The sequence below is a fragment of the Mirounga leonina genome, unplaced genomic scaffold (genome assembly GCF_011800145.1).
Source record: "Mirounga leonina isolate KUSES-001 unplaced genomic scaffold, KU_Mleo_1.0 Mir_91, whole genome shotgun sequence".
Taxonomy (NCBI): domain Eukaryota; kingdom Metazoa; phylum Chordata; class Mammalia; order Carnivora; family Phocidae; genus Mirounga; species Mirounga leonina.
The window spans coordinates 17,740,284-17,761,281 of NW_023270839.1; the positions used below are offsets into that span (position 1 = coordinate 17,740,284).

A 20,998-nucleotide genomic window follows, 5' to 3' on the forward strand; every position below is an offset into this window, starting at 1 on the left:
GACACATAGAACAATGGAACAGAATAGAGAACCCAGATATGGACCCTCAACTCTATGGTCAAACAATCTTTGACAAAGCAGGAAAAAACATGCAATGGAAAAAAGACAGTCTCTTCAATAAATGGTGCTGGGAAAATTGGACAGCCACATGCAGAAGAATGAAACTCGACCATTCTCTAACACCATTCACAAAGATAAACTCAAAATGGATGAAAGACCTCAATGTGAGACAGGAATCCATCAAAATCCTAGAGGAGAACATAGGCAGTAACCTCTTTGACATCGGCCAGAGCAGCTTCTTTCAAGATACATCTCCAAAAGCTAGTGAAACAAAAGCAAAAATGAACTTTTGGGACTTCATCAAGATAAAAAGCTTCTGCACAGCAAAAGAAACAGTCAGGAAAACAGAGGCAACCCACAGAATGGGAGAAGATATTTGCAAATGACACTACAGATAAAGGGCTGGTATCCAAGATCTATAAAGAACTTCTCAAACTCAACACCCAAAAAACAAATAATCAAGTCAAAAAAGTGGGCAGAAGATATGAAAAGACACTTCTCTGAAGAAGACATACAAATGGCTAACAGACACATGAAAAAGTGTTCATCATCATTAGCCATCAGGGAAATCCAAATCAAAACCACATTGAGATACCACCTTACACCAGTTAGAATGGCAAAAATGGACAGGGAAAGAAACAAATGTTGGAGAGGTTGTGAAGAAAGGGGAACCCTCTTACACTGTTGGTGGGAATGCAAGCTGGTATGGCCACTTTGGAAAACAGTATGGAGGTTCCTCAAAAATTTAAAAATAGAGCTACCCTATGACCCAGCAATTGCACTCCTGGGTATCTACCCCAAAGACACAGATGTAGTGAAAAACAGGGCCATATGCACCCCAATGTTCATAGCAGCAATGTCCGCAATAGCCAAACTGTGGAAAGAGCCGAGATGCCCTTCAACAGATGAATGGATAAAGAAGATGTGGTCCGTATATACAATGGAATATTACTCAGCCATCAGAAAGGATGAATACCCAACTTTTACATCAACATGGATGGGACTGGAGGAGATTATGCTAAGTGAAATAAGTCAAGCAGAGAAAGTCAATTATCATATGGTTTCACTTATTTGTGGAACATAAGGAATAGCATGGAGAACATTAGGAGAAGGAAGGGAAAAACTGGGGGGCAGGAATTGGAGGAAGAGATGAACCATGGGAGACTACGGACTCTGAGAAACAAACAGGGTTTTAGAAGGGAGGGGGGATTGGTTAGCCTGGTGATGGGTATTAAGGAGGGCACGTACTGCATGGAGCACTGGGTGTTATTCGAAAACAATGGATCGTGGATCACCACATCAAAAACCAATGATGTATTGTATGGTGACTAACATAACATAATAAAATTTTAAAAAATAACCACCACCAACAACAACAACAAAATAGAGGAAGTGGAGTTCTAAAGATCGGAAAGATGGGGGTATATCTATTACCTTATGCAAATTAGATGCTTGTATATTCAGAAAATATAAGAATATCAAGTGAGGTGTGCCTGGCTGGCTCAGTCGTTAAGTGTTTGCCTTTAGCTCAGGTCATGATCCCAGGGTTCTGGGATTGAGCCCCGCATCAGACTCCCTGCTCAGCAGGGAGTCTGCTTCTCCCTCTCCCACTCCCCCTGCTTGTGTTCCCTCTCTCACTGTATCTCTCTCTGTCAAATAAATAAATAAAATCTTTAAAAAAAAAATCAGTTGAAATACTGGTACAGACAATAAGTAGCAGGATACAAAAATAATATATGAAAATTGGTATATTTCCTATATATAAATAATAACCAAATAGAAGATAAATACCTTTCCCCCCCCATTGTGTTATATTTTGTTTCTATGTATTTAATAATAAAAGCATATAAAGGATAAACCATTACTGAAGGATACTAAAAAATTGTGCAAATGGAGTTATAACAATTTTCTGAATAAAAAGATACAAGCCTGCTTCCTCCTCTCCCTCTGCCCCTTACCCCTGCTCGTGCTCTCTCTCTCTCTCGCTTGCTCTGCTCTCTCTCTCAAATAAATAAATAAAATCTTTAAAAAAAAGAAGATTCAACATCACAAAGATGTTACTTTTCCCTAAATTAATTTATTAATTTACTTTTTTACTTTAAACTTTAAAGATTTTATTTATTTGAGAATGAACATGAGCTAGAGTGCACAAGCAGGGGGAGCAGCAGAGGGAGAGAGAGAAGCAGACTCCCCACTGAGCAGGGAGCCCAGTGCAGGGCTCTATCTCAGGACCCTGAGATCATGACCTGAGCCGAAGGCAGCTGCTTAGCCTACTGAACCACCCAGGTGCCCTTAGTTTTTTAAAGATTTATTGATTTATTTTAGAGAGAGAGTGTGTACGAGTGGGAGGAGAGGCAGAGGGAGAGGGGAAGCAGACGCCACGTGGACTGGAGAGACCAATGTAAGACTCAATCTCACAACCCTGAGATCATGACCTGAGCCAAAACGAAGAGTCAGGTGCTTAACTGACTGAGCTACCAAGGTGCCCCAATTTATTAATTTAATTCTTATATATATTGTTTTCATGATTATTTTCTTGATGTTCAGCAGTATATTTGTATTTCTTCACTGATTCAAGAGTTGTTTAATAGGGGCGCCTGGGTGGCTCAGTCGTTAAGCGTCTGCCTTCGGCTCAGGTCATGATCCCAGGGTCCTGGGATCGAGCCCCGCATCGGGCTCCCTGCTCAGCGGGAAGCCTGCTTCTCCCTCTCCCACTCCCGCTGCTTGTGTTCCCTCTCTCGCTGTCTGTCTCTGTCAAATAAATAAATAAAATCTTAAAAAAAAAAAAGTTGTTTAATAGAGAATTTTAAAATAGCCAAGTGGTAAGGGTATTTTGTTGTCATTAATTTTTAGTTTTATTGCAGTCAGAGAATGTTAATCTGTATTATTTTGATTTTTATTAAAATTTTTTTAATAAAAAATGAATTTTTGTAAATGATCCATAGGTATTTAAAAAGAAGATATTTTGTATCTTAGGGTGTAGAGTTTGATATATATCAATTATATCTACCTTATACCTTGTTATTTGGAACTTCTATAATCTTAACTTTTATTCAGTTTAATCTGCATGAATTATGAGAGGTAAATTAGTGTCCTGTTGATACTGCATCTCACTCTGTCTCTCTCTATATTTCCAATAGTTTTTCTTTATGAATATTGATTCTGTATGTTCATCGATACATAGTCATAATTGTTATGACTTCATTCAGAATCGTACTTTTTAGGGCACCTGCGTGGCTCAGTCAGTTAAGTGTGTGACTTTGGCTCAGGTCATGATCTTGGGGTCCTGGGATCCAGCCCTGTGTGAGCCTGCTATAGGCTCCATGCTCAGTGGGGATTCTTCTTGTCCCTCTGTGTCCTCCCCCCGACTCGTGTTCTCTCTCAAATAAATAAATAAAATATTTAAAAATAATAATAATGGGGTGCCTGGGTGGCTCAGTTGGTTGGGCAACTGCCTTCGGCTCAGGTCATGATCCTGGAGTCCCGGGATCGAGTCCCACATCGGGCTCCCTGCTCGGCAGGGAGTCTGCTTCTCCCTCTGACCCTCCCCCCTCTCATGCTTTCTCTCTCTCATTCTCTCTCTCAAATAAATAAATAAAATCTTAAAAAATAATAATAATAATAATGATGATGATGATAAATTAAAAAAATAAATAAGTAGGGGCACCTGTGTGGCTCAGTCAGTTGTGTCTGACTCTTGCTCTTGGCTCAGGTCTTGATCTCAGTCTTATGTTGTGAGTTCAAGCCCCATGTTGGGTTCCTTGCTGGGAATGGAGCCTACTAAATAAGTAAGTAAGTATAGTCCAAACTCTTTATGTTTTACCAAGAAGATTAAAGCCAGGGACGTGACATGACTTTCCTGAGATAATGTAGGTAGTGACAGAACCACAGTTGTTTAATATAGGTCTCCTGACTCCTAGTCTACTGCTTTTTCCACTTCTTCTGATAGACTTTCCCAAATACTATTAAACCTAGTCCACCCTTTCCTTTCCTGGGATATAATCTACTCATTATGCTTACTTTCCTAAAATGGCTCTTGGATATTAAAAGGAATTTCAGGTTCAAAACCAAAAAAACTGAACAGTTCTGGCTTATTACTAAATAGTCCCTAGTTTAAGTCATTTAACAGAGCATCAGCTTCCTCCTTTTTTTAGGATGGAAATAATAGTCCTTACATATCTCATATCTCATAGTATTGCATGGCCAAAATAAGATAGTGTATGTTATCACAAATAGTGTCAATTTAAGTAATATTGAACAATGTATGAGTGGTGTTTCAAAAAAATTATCTTTGTTAAATAGATTAATTGAAAAAGAATTACAGGATTCTAGATATAGAAACATGCATAGTAAAAGCACTCTTAATAATTCCCAGCTCACTGAATTGTTAGAATTAACCTATATTTTCCATTCCCCTTGTAAAGTATACTGATATTTATAGCACAAAGAATGTTCTTTCCTGTCCATAAACTTTAGATCCTGAGAGTCGATTGGTAGGCTTACCAAGAAGTACTTGTTTATCTAGTTGAAGTTGTTGTAATTGCATAATTTAATTTAATATTACATAAACTGATGAAAATGAGTTCAAAGATAAAGATAGTTATTTCTATGAAAATTGTAATGAACAGCACCGAAAACTTTGATAAAGGTGAATTTATTTTAAAAAATTCTTTCAAGGGATGCCTGGGTGGCTCAGTCGGTTCGGCAGCTGCCTTCGGCTGGGGGCATGATTCCGGGGTCCTGGGATCGAGCCCCGCATTGGGCTCCCTGCTTGGCGGGGAGCCTGCTTCTCCCTCTCCCTCTGTCTGCTGCTCCCCTTGCTGTGCTCGCTCGCTCTCTCTCTCTCTCTCTCTCTGTCAAATAGATGAATAAAATCTTAAAAAAAAAAAACAATTCTGGGCACCTGGGTGGCTTAGTCGTTAAGCATATGCCTTCGGTTCAGGTCATGATCCCGGGGTCCTGAGATCGAGCTCCACATCGGGCTCCCTGCTCCACGGGAAGCCTGCTTCTCCTTCTCCCACTCCCCCTGCTTGTATTCCCTCTCTCGCTGTGTCTCCCTCTGTCAAATAAATAAATAAAATCTTAAAATAAAATAAAATAAAAATTTGGTATGGCTGAGACAACCATGGGGAAATCTTTCATGAAATCTAGGAGTCTGTGTTCATATTACTTGAAAGTTTCTTTGTCTGGACGCCTGGGTGGCTCAGTCGGTTAAGCGTCTGCCTTCAGCTCAGGTCATGATCCTGGGGTCCTGGGATCGAGTCCTGCATTGGGCTCCTTGCTCAACGGGGAGCCTGCTTCTCCCTCTGCCTGCTGCTCACCCTGCTTGTGCTCTCTCTCTCTGTGTCAAATAAATAAAATCTTTAAAAAAAAAAAAAAAGTTTTTTTTATTCCACTTTATAAATACACTAAAATTGTACCAGTAGATCCACACAAAAGTAAAGTCCTCAGATTGACATTCAGAGATTTGCAAATTAAAATCTACTTACGTGTTTTAATTTTTTTTTAATATTTAAGTTATGTAGGTATCAGTTAAGATTCCTTATTTTAAGGGCACCTGGGTGGCTCAGTTGGTTAAGCAACTGCCTTCGGCTCAGGTCATGATCCTGGAGTCCCGGGATCGAGTCCCGCATCGGGCTCCCTGCTCAGCGAGGAGCCTGCTTCTCCCTCTGACCCTCCCCCCTCTCATGTACTCTCTCTCATTCTCGCTCTCTCAAATAAATTAAAAAAAAAAAAAAAACTATTTAAAAAAAAAAAGATTCCTTATTTGAAGTGGTTTTTGTTTTTGTTTTTTGATTAATGGACCAACTACTGATCCAGCTCATATTGAATAAAAAGGCTTCTATTCTATTGTAAATGATTTGAAGAAAAGTTTTCAAGTATAGCTTTGTAGTTATAAGCTCAGGTTTTGAAGTCAGACAGATTTGGGTTTGCATTTTGGTTTTGCCACTTACTGGATATATGACCCTGGGACTTACTTAAACTTTATGACCTTCAATATCTACATCTGAAAAATAACATGATAATTGTTATAATCATTAAAAATGTATATAAAGAACAGAATGCTTGTCACACAGTATGTATGCAAATGTTCACTGCTTTTTTGTAATTGAAACTAAATTTTTTTTTTTTTAAGATTTTATTTATTTATTTGAAAGAGAGAGAGCAGGAGCCGGGCCAAGAGGAGCAGAGGGAGAGGGAGAAGCAGGCTCCCCACTGAGCAGGGAGCCTGATGTGGGGCTCAATCCCAGGGCCCCGGGATCATGACCCGAGCCAAAAGTAGATGCTTAACTGACTGAGCCACGCAGGTACCCCTGTAATCGAAACTAAATTTTCTTTCTTATTAACACTAGGTTCTCAATAATGAATGATACTTAATATTAGAACAAAAATGAACTAGCCAGATTCTTTAAGGCAGTTATCAAATGCTTCTTCTCCAGAAGCTTAATCATCCCAATCAAAAGAGATCCCTTCCTCTGGAGTCCATGTCCCCTTATCTGAACTGTTAATAACAAAAGTTTATAACTGTTCCAGCTCTACTTACAGTGAAAACTACTGGAGGTCAAGGATCATATATCAGACTCTAGTATATAGCATCAAGTATATAGTGGTGCTTAATAAATGTTTTGTTGAATAGAGTGAATATTTTAGGTTATTGAGAGGGATAAAATAATGATTTTTGTCAGAGTTCATTAAAAACAACAGATTTTAATGTTAAATGCATTTTGGCATTTGAAATATTAATAGTACATGATGTAGCAAAGAGGAAGCTGAAATCAGTTATCTTTACCTCAAAACAGACTATAAATTAACACCATAGGGTTCTAATTGAAAATGCAGATTTTCAGGACACCTGAGTGGCTCAGTTGTTAAGCGTCTGCCTTCAGCTCAGGTCATGATCCCAGAGTCCTGGGATCAAGCCCCGCATCGAGCTCTCTGTCAGCGGGAAGCCTGCCTCTCCCTCTCCCACTTCCCCTGCTTGTGTTCCCTCTCTCGCTCTCTCTCTTTCTCTCTGTCAAATAAATGCATAAAATCTTAAAAAAAAAAAAAAATTGCAGATTTTCACAGGTGCCTGGGTGGCTCAGTGTGTTAAGCCTCAGACTCTTGGTTTCGGCTCAGGTTATGATCTCACGGCCTGAGACTGAGCCCAGCTCAGAGCCTCGAGCCACCAGGTTGGGCTCCACGCTCAGCAGGGAATCTGCTTGTCCGTCCCCAACCCCAACCCCTCCTCCCTGTCTCCCCATTCCCCCCTACCCCCGCACCAGCCCGCCACTGCTCATGCCCCCACCCAGAATAAATAAATAAAATCTTTTTTTAAATTGCAGATTTTCAGTAATCTTTATTTTCTTTTCTAGAGTATTCCAGACAGAGTCTCAAATGAAAATAGTAAAGTCAGAAATTGCAGGTAAATCTGTTTTCTATTAAATTTTACTGTGGCTATCTAACCAGGTCATTGATAAAACTGTCTATCTTATTGCTTAAAAAGTATAGCTTGAGCCATGGGGTCAGAAAGTAAGATGGGTAGTTAGTAATTTATTTTTTTTAATTGTTAATGTTCGTATGCAATTTTTCTAATGCTTTATCAGTGTATCCTTGAACAAATTTAATTTTTATTTTATTTTTAGAAACAGAAGCAGGAGAAAATGTTCTGTTTATACAGTAAGTAAAGAAAATGTGATTCAAATTATATTTTAAAAGCTGTTTATTCCTATCAAATTCAGTGTTTATTTTTTAAATATTTTATTCATTTGAGAGAGAGAGAGCACAATCAGGGGGAGCGGCAGAGGGAGAGGGGGAAGCAGGCTCCCCACTGAGCAGGGAACAGGGACCCAGGACTTCAGCTTGGGTCATGATCTCAGGGTCCTGGGATCGAGCCTCATATCCAGTTCTCAGCAGGGAGTCTGCTTGTCCTTCTCCCTCTGCCCTTCCCTCCCTCAAATAAATAGAACTTAAAAAAAAAAGAATATAGGTAAAAAGTCGCTCTTTGCTAGTGGATATAAACTGAAGAAGGCAGTTGGCAGTATCATTCAAAATTTTAAATAGACATGCCCTTTGACTCAGTAATTTCATGTCTGGGAATTTATTTCAAGATACTTGTAAATGTTTAAAATGAACATATAAGGTTATTTGCTGCAGCATTTATTGTAATAGCAAAGGAGGTAAAAGATCCTAAGGATTTATCAGGGACTGGTTAAATAAATTCTAAATTTTCCATGTAATTGACTACTCTTGAGCTGGAAAAAAAGATTCTTTTTATATACTGATTCAGAAAATTCTCTAAGCTTAGGTTCCTCACAGTTAACCACCGCTGAGTGTGGAGCCCAGCATGGGGCTTGAACTCAACAACCCTGAGATCAAGACCTGGGCGGAGATCAAGAGTCAGCTGCTTAACTGACTGAGCCACTCAGGCACCCTGATAATTTTAGATGTCTTTGCAGAAACTTAAATGTATATCCAAGTGCATGTTTATCTTTAGTTTTTGTTTTTAACAAGACAAAAATGAGAATACTTAATAATATGTCTGATAACACTTTCCATGTTGTTACATATAGATATACCTCAGCCTTTCATAATTTGTTGTATGTTTGCATCAGCATTTAGTCAGCTCCCTGTTGATGGACATTTGGGTTGTTTTCTTTTATTTGCTTTTTTTTAAGGCTAAATCTCTAGATAATGAGTTGCTTTGTAGGTTGTTCTTTAAAAAAAGACAACAGCATGTATTAAGCATATTTTTATAGTATCCTTGAAATTAACAACACCTGAAGACCAATCTGAAAAGGTTCCTTTGACTGCCTTGTAATTTTTTTCTGCCAGAGTTAGATGAGTCTTTTTAAAGATGTCATTGTATTTTTCTGACAGTCACCCTATGAAAACCTTTCACCTTCCCTACTCTTTCAAATGTTATGATTCTTGATCATTGTTTGGGATATAGATTTTTAAAATACTTTTTAATTTTTAGGAATAAGAATCCAGAAGATAACTACTATGAGATTACTGGTGAGTATGACCAGAATACTTTTCTTACCACATAACTTTCTCTTCAGCCAAATTTCGGACAGAGTAATGTGTAAAAGAACTTTGGAAAAAAATGTAAAGAGCTCTGTTCTTTATACAAAATCTTCAATATGAAATTTCACAAATTTGCTATTATTTCTGCCAGACCTGCTGTTCCACTTGTTTTCTCTATTTTGGATTCCCACTCACTCATTCATTCACTCAAGTCAGAAATTGAGTCATTTTTGAACTTTTTCCTCATTCTCTATATCCATTTGTCTTCACTCTCTATTCTTTCTCTTAAATATCTTGCAAATCTTTTACCTCCTCTCTGTTCCTTCTGCCACTGTTTGAGTTCAAATCTTCATTGTTCATTATTCTTTCAGGGGCTATTGTATTTAGTTTCTTATCCCTATAATCCATTCTACATATTTCTAAATCTGATATTACCTCCCAACTTAAAATTTTTCAATGACACTTTTTTCCTTACAGGATAAAACCCACATTCTTTGGCATAGACTTTGAAGGCTCTTTAAAATTTGGCTTGACTTCTCCTACCTTATCTCTTACCCTTTATAGATATGCTCTAGCCCATGAAGAAGTATTAATAGATCCCCATGTTGACTTTTTTTCTGGGTATCCATTTCTTTCTTCTCTCTGAAGTGCCCTTCCTACTCCAAGTTGCCTATTAGTCTTCTCATTTTTCACCTAACTTAGTTTTTCACTTAGGTTAACTTCAGTGCTATTCAATGTAGCCAGTCCAGGGTGCCTGGCTGGCTCAATTGGTGGAACATGCAACTCTTGATCTCAGGGTTGTGAGTTTGAGCTCCACACGGGGTGTAGAGATTACTTAAAAATAAAATCTTAATAAAAAAAAAAAACAAAGTAGCTAGCCCTCAAACTGTTAATAATCCATGACATAAACGGAACTTGCACTAGAATGTAAATCAACTATGGCAGTAAACTACTGTTTAGTTAGCTGACATTTTTTTCTTAGCAAAGCTTTCTTGATGAAAGAAATATCACATGATTTACATTGGCTGCAAGCTCCTTATTTCATCATGAATTGGTAACAAGCAGTTCACAGACTGGCACCAGACATCAAGTTGTACTGGCTTAAATGGAGCCTTTTCTGACAAAACCAAGGAGTCACTCTGTCCTGTAATGGTTTAATACCCTTTTTATTTCTGAGTCTTTTGTAGAATTTATCATATTGTATTTTAGGTATTTCCTTCTGGCTCCTTAATTAAACTGGGAACTCTGAGTCCAGAAATGTTGTCTGTTCTTTGTGCCTTAGTAGGTAGTTGACTTTTGGGGCACATAATAAGTTCTGAGTAAATATTTGTTGGATAAGTGAATGAAAGCTTGATATATAAGTAAGATTTTTAACAAAAAGCCTATAATTACTTCATATTCAATCAAGGTTGCCATAAACTCTTTAAAATGTTTCAAAGATTTTTGTGATGAGCACTGGGTGTTGTATGGAAGTGTTGAATCACTGTATTGTACATGTGAAACTAATATTACACTGTATGTTAACCAGAATTTAAATAAAAACTTTAAAAAAATGTTCTAGAGATTTGCCTTTAAACTTAAATATTATAAAAATGTATTTCCTGTTTTATTACAGCATCTTCAATCCCTTCCTTATTTCCAAAGTCCATCTAATCTTTATATTTCAATCCTAAAGTGTCCTGAGTCTAATCCTTTATTTCCATTCTCATTTTCTCTTACCCAAACAGAAATTCTCATCCTGTTTGTATCTGTACTATTACAGCAGCTCCTCACTGGTTCATCTTCTCTTAAATCTACTTTTTTCTCCTTCTCTGGAGTTATTTTTATAAAATGCACATCTCATCATGGTAACATCTAGATTCCTTAACATAGAATAAAAGATGCTTCAAAATCTTACTCTAACATTTCAGTCTCATGAATTGGTACTCTTTACCATGTAACCTCTACTATACAGGGAATAAAAATAAAGAAGTAAAGGGGGAAAAAAGTAGTCCAAACTTTGCACCTTTAAAATCACCACATTCTAGGGGTGCCTGGGTGGCTCAGTCGTTAAGCTTCTGCCTTCTGCTCGGGTCATGATCCCAGGGTCCTGGGATCGAGCCCCGCATCGGGCTCCCTGCTTGGCGGGAAGCCTGCTTCTCCCTCTCCCACTCCCCCTGCTTGTGTTCCCTTTCTCGCTGTCTCTCTCTCTGTCAAATAAATAAATAAAATCTTTAAAATAAATAAATAAAATCACCACATTCTAAAAATATTTCAGTCACGTAGAGTATACAATAATCACAGATCTCTCTGTCCCTAAAATGGGACAATTATAAGTTGAGTTTTTTTTTTAAGATTTATTTATGGGTGCCTGGGTGGCTCAGTTGGTTAAATGTCTCACTTTGGCTCAGGTCATGGTCTCAGAGTCCTGGGATCGAGCCCCACATCAGGCTCCATGCTCAACAGGGACTGCTTCTTCCTCTCCCTCTGCCCTTCCCTTCACTCATGCTTTCTCTCAAATGAAATCTTTTTTTAAAAATAAAATATTTATTTATTTAAGAGAGAGAGAGCACACGGGGTGAAGGGCAGAGGGAGAGGTAGAGAAGCAAATTCCCCACAGTGTGCGGAGCCCAACATGGGGCTCAATCTGAAGACCCTGAGATCAGGACCCGAGCCGAAATCAAGAGTTGAAGACTTACTCCACTGAGCACCAAGGGACAATTAGAAGTCTTAATGAAATTTAATACCTAAGTCCTTACGAAGGGCTTAGTAACTGATAAAACTTCAATAAATTCTCATAAATGATCAAGAACCTAAGGAAAGAAAAATCAGGCTCTTGGTGATACATATTTTTGCCATTGACTGTAGTTTTTTCATCTTTCTCAATAGGGATGAACACATTGCTTTGTGCTCCCATTCAGACCCAGATGCAACAGAGAGAGGTATGAGTTCATGCACATGCCTTTTATTTTATTCTCCCTTGTAGTTAACACACAAAAAAATTAATGGTAATGGCATGATTTAGGGATTACTTACTAAAGAAGACCAGCGTAGACTGGAAAACTTCCTACCTTTTCAGTTAACCTAAGGACAGTTCAATCATGGCCAGTTTAAATAATAGGGAAATATATAATTATATCAGGACTTCTCAAACTATAATGGGCATATGCAGGATTTTGTTAAAATATAGATTCTTTTTCAGTATATCTGGGGCAGGCCCTGAGATTCTACACTTCTAACAATCTCCTGATGATACTAGTGCACTAGTTCACAAAACATACTTTGAGTACAAAGGAGTTAGACTGTTTCCTTACAAATAAAACCATTGCATTAAGATTCAAAGAGAACCCAACTTCCAAGAGTAGAGTGTACTATAAATTAGCCATCATGCTCTTAGCCCATTCTAAGTATTTTTTACTTAGAATGAGAATGACCTATCTAATATAATAATTAGAATTTTCATTATAGTTACATTTGATATTGTCAGTCTTTTTCATTTTTTAGTCATTCTAGTTGGTGTATAATTAACCTTGAACTTTTATTTGTCGAAAAACATTAAAAGCATTTACAGACTTCGAAAAAAAATGTAATAACAAATTACATGCTACATACCACACCACTGATTCAAACAAACCAGTGTATCATGAAGCCATCGTTGAGGATTATTTATATAGTACTCTATATATAGTACATATTATAAAATACCTGTCTTAAAAGTTTGCATTTGATCTGATCTCCTATATTTTGCTTTCATTATAGATTTCAATTACAGAACACAACCATGAAAGGAAACATGCAAATGACCAAACAATCATCTTTTCAGATGAAAACCAGATGGACCTAACAACAAGTCACACCATAATGATTACCAAAGGCCTTTTAGGTTGTCCTAAAAGTGAAAAGTCCACTAAGATAGATACCACATCATTTCTGGCTAACTTAAAGCTCCATACTAAGGATTCAAGAATGAAAAAAGAATTAAATTTTTCCACGGATCAAAGCACTTCTTCAGAAAAGAAAATAAATTTTAATGACTTCATAAAAAGATTGAAAATGGGAAAATCTAATGCCTCTCTAACAGGACCTGATAAAGAAAATTTCGAGATATCTATTCATCCCAAAGAATCAAATAGGGCCTCTTCTGTACATCAAATGCATGTATCTCTTAGGGTAGATGAAAATAGTAATAATATGACTAGAATCTTTAGAGAACAAGATGATGGGATGAATTTCACCCAGTGTCATACAGCCAATATTCAGACTTTGGTTCCCATATCCAGTGAGGTCAGCTTAAGGGAATTTAAAGGTGATGATATTACAATTTATGGCAATGATTTTATGGACTTGACAACTAATCACACTATACAGAATTTACCCTCATCAGATAATTTATCTAATATAGAAAATCAAACTCAGAATGTCATGATGGAGGTTATGACAGATTATGGAACTAAAGCTCCAGGAAGGAAGACAGTCTTTAAGAATAAACCAAATGCTGCTTTTCAAGACCCTTCTTTAAACCCTAATGGTGAAATACATATTACCAAAAGTCATATTACCGGGACAGAAACTCACACAGGCACACAGACTTCTAACCAAGATGCCAGAACATTGGCCATAATCCCAGAATCTATATGTTCCAGCCCAGCGACTCAAAATTATAAGACATTTTTCTATTCTAATAGTAATGATGCCATGGAACTGACCAAGTGTCTCTCAGTTATGAGAGAAGAGAAGAATTTGCTGAAGAATGATAGTAATTATTCTAAAATGTATCCCAATCTAGATGCCATCTCTCTTCTCACAGAGAAAACTATTTATTCAGGAGAGGATAGCATGGACATTACCAGGAGTCATACAGTTGCAATAGATAATCAGATTTTTAAACAAGATCAGACAAATATACAGAGAGCAGACATACCAATATCTGAAAAAGAAATGATGCTCCAAAATCTCATAACCATGTCAGAGGATGGGGAAATGAATATAAATTGTAGCTTAGTTCCTCATGTATCTAAGGGAAGATTACAGCAGAGCCTGGCAAATTCTTTATCTATTTCATTGACTGACAAAAAGACTGAAATCTTCACAGGTGAAGATATGGATTTGACTAAAAGTCACACAGCTAACTTACAAAGTCAAGCTCCTGTTGCATCTTACAATCTAATATTTGAGAATACCAGTAAATTTCACTCTCACAGCAAAAGCCTTTCAGATGAATGGGAAGAAATGACCAAAAGTCATGTTGAACCATCCCAGCAGCCAAACATAATATCTAAAAACATTCCAACTGACATGTGGGGCAAAGAAAAAGATCAAGTTTTAAAGACTGCACCCTATCTTGATAAAGATTCTCCTCAGTCAGCTGATATTAATCAAGACATAGCACTGAGCCATAGTATAGTATACTCTGGTGGAAATCTTAAGAAACAAATAGCACTGGGAAATAATAGAAATACAGTTTTATGTGAGCCATCTTTGTTTCCTGCCACAGAGTCACTATTTTCATTAGAAGGACAGTCTACCATGAAAAATCATAATACTACTGTTAACAGTTACACAGAGAAACCTATATCAGGCCAGAATTCTGAACTGCCTGAGCCACTGAGGAAAAGTGTAGGCAATCCCACACCTGGCTGTTCCCATAACAAAACAATTATTTGTTCAGAGGAGGAACAAAATATGGATCTAACCAAGAGTCACACTGTTGTCATTGGATTTGGTCCTTCTGAAGTACAAGAATTGGGTAAAACTAATTTAGAAAATTCTAACAGCCAGCTAACAACAGTAGACAGACAGATAACTGTAAAAGTTGAAAAATGTAATAAAATTCCTACAGAAAAAACTGGAGCATTTATTTCTAATGATAACATAGATGTGTTAGAAGACAAAAGCATACAAAAACTTGGATTTCTGAATGAAAAGCAAGATGTCAAAATTTGTGGAAGGAAAAGTGTTGGCAGACAAAAAATTGATAAGACTATTGTATTTTCAGAAGATAATGAGAATGATATGGATATCACTAAGAGTTATACAGTGGAAATAAATCATAAAGCTTTATTACATGAACAAGATTCCCATTTGGCTGGAAATTCTAAGACTGTTTTGTATACATGTGGGCAAGATGACATGGAGGTCACTAAAAGTCACACAACTGCCTTAGACTGTAAAACTGTTTCACCAGATAAAATAACCACTAGGCCGATGGACAAAACTGTAATGTTTGTAGATAATTGCAATGAACTGGAAATGACAGAGTCCCATACTGTTTTCATTGACTACCAAGCAAAGGAGAGGACTGTGCTTACAGACAGACTTGACTTTGAACTATACAAAAGGAAAAGCCTAGAAAAGCCAAAACTGACACCTGCTTCTGCTGAGGAGAATGTTTCCTTTCCAGAGAATGGTGAAAGTGACCATTCAGCAAAAGTCAACGAGCTAACACTACTGAGGGGATGGTCTAACAATGGTCCTATAGAGAAAGCTGTAGGATTTATAGCTGCTGATAACATGGAAGTATCTAAATCAACCTTTTGGAAAAGTGATGATGTACAAAAACCAGAATTTCTGAATGAAACTATATCAGGCAAAAGTCAGAGAAGGAAAAGCCTTAGACTCAAAAATGACAAGACTGCTGCATTTTCCAAAAATGATAAAAATGATATGGATATCACCCAGAGCTATACAGTGGAAATAAACAACAAAACTGCCCTGGAAGATAGAGAGGATTCCCATTTGGTGCCTTTGGCAGGAACTTCTAAAACTGTTTTGTATATATATGGGCAAGATGACATGGAGATGACTAGAAGTTACACAACTGCCTTAGAATGTAAAACTGTCTCACCAGATAAAAAAACTACCAGGCCAATAGACAAAACTCTAATGTTTGTAGATAATCATGATGATCTGGAAGTCACCAAGTCCCATACTGTTTTCATTGATTGTCAAGACACAGAGAAAAGTCTTAAAGAATGCCCTAAATCTGGAATAGCTAATGGAAAAATTTTGGGTATTTCTTTTCATAATGATGGTAGCTCTGTTCAAGAAGTCATTGAAAAACAAGCACCTGCTGTAGAAAACAAAATTGTTCTTTACACTAAGCAAAAGCATCATGTGATACCCTCTGTTCCTACTAATACATTGTCTAGGGGTCAAAGTGAGTTAGAAGTTATCAAATTCAATAGCACTGTAGATGAAGAGGTCATGGGGAAAGTTGTAGACCAGGCCTATACACTGGAAAAAGCAAAAATTGTAAGCTGTCAGTTAAATAGTACAGATAGAAGAGACATGGACTTTACAAATAGTCATGCAATTGCTGTGTGTGGATCCAGTGATAATTATTCCTGTTTACCAAATGCTGTTTCCTGTTTTGATAATTTGGAGGGGAATGTCATGTCCTTAGGTGATAAAGATGAGAAAGCCAGTAACTGTCCAGTGCAAAATGATCTTATTTATGTAAACAATTTAGCCAATGAATATTACTTGAAATCTGAGGGACTGCCTCTCTCTGCTTCTTGTTCTTTGTTAGAAAAGGAAAAAGTGACTCAAACCAATACCAAAGGACAGTCAGACTGTGTTACAACAGTGCTCAAAGATCAAGATCTGATTAAGGAGCCCCAAAATTTAATAGCTAATCAAACTTTATTATATAATCAAGATCTGGGGGAGATAACTAAACCTAATTCAAAGCAAGTATCTTTAAAGCTCCCAGAGGATCAAATGGAGGACTTTGTTGATAAGGCAGAACATAATTTAAAGATGACCTTTGTTGATGATGTTTGTGTTACTTCTCAGCCTCATCTCTCAAGCCAGCTACCTCCATTACCTCAACAAGGACAGATAATTGTGAATAAAGATGAGACTATATCATCGAATGCTGGAAATAAGAATTTAAATATTGTTATAGGAAATTCCTCTGTACCCACATGTGAAAATGAGTCCAAAATGCTCAATAATGACAAACAGTTTACTATAGCCTGTACAAAGGAGCCAAGAAAAAATATTCAGACAGCTAAATGTAATACAGATTTCCACAGTAATTCAGACTTGACTAAGCAAGTTATTCAAACTCGTGCTAATTCTAGAGAAACATCAGATCCTGCAATTGCATCTAATACTGCAAGTTTTAGTAGTGTCAGATCAAATCTGAATAATTTGAATGGAAAACCTGAAGAATTTTTAGATTTCCAAACTCCTCATATACCACCTTCTCCAGAACAATTATTTGCATTAGTAAATAAGGCACACAATCATATGAGTATAGTGCAAGCTACAGAAATACATAATATTAACACAGTGCCCAGCAATGTTGAAGATGATAGAGATGAAAAAAGTAAAATTTCTCATAATGGAGCTGAAACTAATTCTGTACCACCAGTTGTAAAAGATAAAGTGAGGAGATGTTCTTTGGGAATATTTTTGCCCAGATTGCCAAACAAGAGAAATTGTAGTGTCACTGGTATTAATGACCTGAAGCAGATTCAAGCAGAAACAACTGATTTAAATCATTTAGAAGCTCAACCAGTCTTCAGTAAGGAGTCAAGCATTGAATTTGTTGCAGCTAAACTGACCTTAAGTCCATCTCAATATATAAATGAGGAAAACCTTCCTGTATATCCTGGTGAGATTAATTCCTCAGATTCTATTACCATAGAATCTGAGGAAAAGGCTTTGATTAAGACATATCAAAAAGAGATTTCACCATCTGAAAATAAAATAAGAGAAACCTACAGTAGCCAAAAAAGAACCTGGGTACAAGATGAAGAGGATATTCAGAATGAGAAGAAAATCAGGAAAAGTGAGATTAGGTTTAGTGATACTGCACAAGATCAGGAGGTAAGCTCTGTCTTGAACTAAGGAATGTGTTTTTTAAGTTATGAGTATTGAGTTTTAATTTTAGTCTTGGATGAGCAGGAATTGATTATTTCCAGTTATAGGGCTGGAGAAATATTCCTATTTAGAATGTTAAGGAATTATTTGACTAACAGCTAGACTTAAAAACAATTTGAAGTGACAAATCATCACAAAAAGTGAAATGGGAAGTAGTACAAAAATTAATGTAATTGTGTAATTTGTCATTGTGGTTTTGCATTAGGAGAATCTCTAGGCAGGGTATATGTAGTTTGAAACGTTAAATTTAGTCTAAATATCTGAATATTTAGTCTTAAATTCAGTCTAAATATCTGCATAACAAAAAAGCCTTTTTGTTATGCAAACTGCATAAAGAAAAGCTTGCCTGAATTTTCTTGGCTAATGAGGATATGTAGAATGCCTCTTTAGTGGATGAGAGAATGCCTAGGTCAAGCCCAGTATCTCAAAGTGAAGAAGTGAGAATTTGAGTTTATGAAAGAGGTTATAGATTTTAAAAGTTGAGGGAACACTCATTTGGATAACTTGGAGAGAATAAAATCTGTCACTCAAACTGAGTTTTATAGGTAGAGAAATAAAGATTAGAAAGTATCAGAGGGGGGCGCCTGGGTGGCTCAGTCAGTTAAGAGGCTGCCTTCAGCTCAGGTCATGATCCCAGGATCGAGCCCTGCTTCTCCCTCTCCCTCTCCCTACTGCTTGTGTTCCCTCTCCCAAAAATAAATAAATAAAATCTTTTTTAAAAAAGTATCAGGGGCGCCTAGGTGGCTCAGTCGTTAAGCGTCTGCCTTCGGCTTGGGTCATGATCCCAGGGTCCTGGGATCAAGCCCCACATCGGGCTCCTTGCTCTGCAGGGAGCCTGCTTCTCTCTCTCCCACTCCCCCTGCTTGTGTTCCCTCTCTCGCTATGTCTCTCTCTCTGTCAAATAAATAAATAAAATCTTTAAAAAATAATAATAATTTTAAAAAGTATCAGAGGTTCATAGAAAACAAAATTTAAACCCTAATATGTGAGTAAGCTTAGAAAAATATTTCAGTAGTTCTATAATATGAGGTCCTGAGGAAATGGTTCATCTGTGAAGCTTTGAGAATGTAGTATCAGTGATAGGAAATTTATAACTGAACGGATTATATGAAAATTAGTATTTTGTTCAGTAGATATTGAATGTCTCCTGTGTCCTGAGTACTGTTTAGGTGCTGGGAATGCATCAGCAGCAGTTTACAGAAAAAAAATCTGTTCTCATGGAGATTACATTCTAACATTTAGACAAAGGATATATTGTCCTCAAAAACATATGTAAGTAGGTAGATGAAAATGGCATTTAAGGCTTAAAGTCAAATGGTTAAAATGGTAAAAGCAAGACCATATCACTTATTTGACATCAGCCAAAGGAGTCTTAGTCATCTGGGGAAAGAAGTACTAAAACCTGGAAATGAGTTTCTTTGTTGTTCTAGCCAGAGTCATTATGAATAGCCAATATTCTATGCTGTTTTATTTCAGTGTGGTAGCCCTGACCCTGGTGGCTAGTAGTTGAATAATTGAATAGGTCAGCGTTTGGCAGCTCATAGGATCTGGCTTTAACTTAGACACATCTGAGAAACAATTTGCTTATACAGTATAATACGCAAACTGATTTCTATATATTCTTAAATAAAATTCCTTTGAACTTTAGGGGCACCTGTTTGGCTCAGTCAGAGGAGTATGCGATTCTTGATCTCAGGGTTGTGAGTTTGAGCCCCATGTTGGGTGTAGAGATTACTAAGAAAAATAAATAAACTTTTTAAAAAATTAAAATAAAATTACTTTGAACTCTAAAGGCCTAATAAGTTCTTGTTACTTATTCCAGTTTGTTACTAAGATATTTCATATAATTGTAGATAAATTTTATGTTATGAAGTAGTATTTGTTAGTGTTCAACAGTTATTGTAAGTATACAGAGTCATAACGAGGCTGATGATGTTCCTTAATTGATAATTTCAGATTTTTGATCACCATGCTGATGGGGATATAGATAAAAATACTAACAGTGTTTTGATAAAAAGCCTGAGCAGAACACCATCTAGTTGCAGCAGTTCTCTTGATTCGATCAAGGCCGATGGGACCTCTCTGGACTTCAGCAGTAAGATCTTCATAAAGACTAAATAATAGACGTCATCTGCTTACTTCACTAATAATAAATGTATTCAATTCAGGAGATATTTGAAATTTATTTAAGCTTTTTGGGAGTTATACATAGTTGATAAGTAAAATAATTTTAGTTTATTTTTAATGCTTAGTTATTTTAATAAATTGAGAAGTGATAGACCATAAAGGGTAATTTCCTTAAATAAGCTTATAATTAGGGGCGCATGGGTAGCTCAGTCAGTTAAGTGTCTGCCTTTGGCCCAGGTCATGATCCCAGGGTCCTGGGATCGAGTCCCACATCGGGTTCCCCACTTGCCCGGGAGCCTGCTTCTCCCTCTGCCTACCACTTCCCCTGCTTGTGTTCTCTCTCTCTCTCTCTCTCACTCTATGTCAAATAAATAAAATCTTAAAAAAAGAAGCTTATAATTAGTAGAGAAATAATTGGATAGGGTCTTAAAACGGTAATATACTTTGCCCTGTAAATGACTCTTTTCCCAAAAAGATCCTAATGGATAGCTTTAAGAGCATGAACAACACATAAACCTGAATGATAATTAAAATTAAGCTTACAATTTAATTTTGACTTGTTTATCACCTGAATTTGCTTTACATCTAGCACAGCACAATAGTCAAATGGAATCACAGTTTCTTGGAGACACTATTTGTGAAGAGAGCTTGAAGGAGGTATGTTAAACTATTTCTCATTTCTAATGCAACTATATTCCCTGTTTTGTTTTCACTTTTTAAATTTTTCTTAAAAATTATTAAATATTCAACTATATATAGAATTAGGTTTTTTTGTTAAGGACCCAGCATGGTGATTGATCATATGGGGTAGAAATCACAATTAAAAGACCTGTGTTTTGTTGTTTGTTCTCAATTCTGTTGTCACTGAATAACCTTAAGAAATAATATTAGATAAAATCTGTTCATGTATAGCTTACAAATATTTGGATATTTC

General features: G+C 36.8%; 1 protein-coding gene across 1 annotated transcript in view; it reads left to right on the forward strand.

The window, feature by feature from the left end:
• KNL1 (kinetochore scaffold 1) overlaps positions 1-20,998 on the forward strand; it is a 53,248-nt gene that overhangs the window by 11,948 nt on the left and 20,302 nt on the right. Inside the window, exons 4-10 of the mRNA XM_034994043.1 lie at positions 7,416-7,465; positions 7,686-7,719; positions 9,020-9,057; positions 11,938-11,990; positions 12,808-17,883; positions 19,894-20,032; positions 20,654-20,721. Coding sequence (XP_034849934.1) covers positions 7,416-7,465; positions 7,686-7,719; positions 9,020-9,057; positions 11,938-11,990; positions 12,808-17,883; positions 19,894-20,032; positions 20,654-20,721 — 5,458 coding nt within the window. The remainder of the gene's footprint in view (positions 1-7,415; positions 7,466-7,685; positions 7,720-9,019; positions 9,058-11,937; positions 11,991-12,807; positions 17,884-19,893; positions 20,033-20,653; positions 20,722-20,998) is intronic.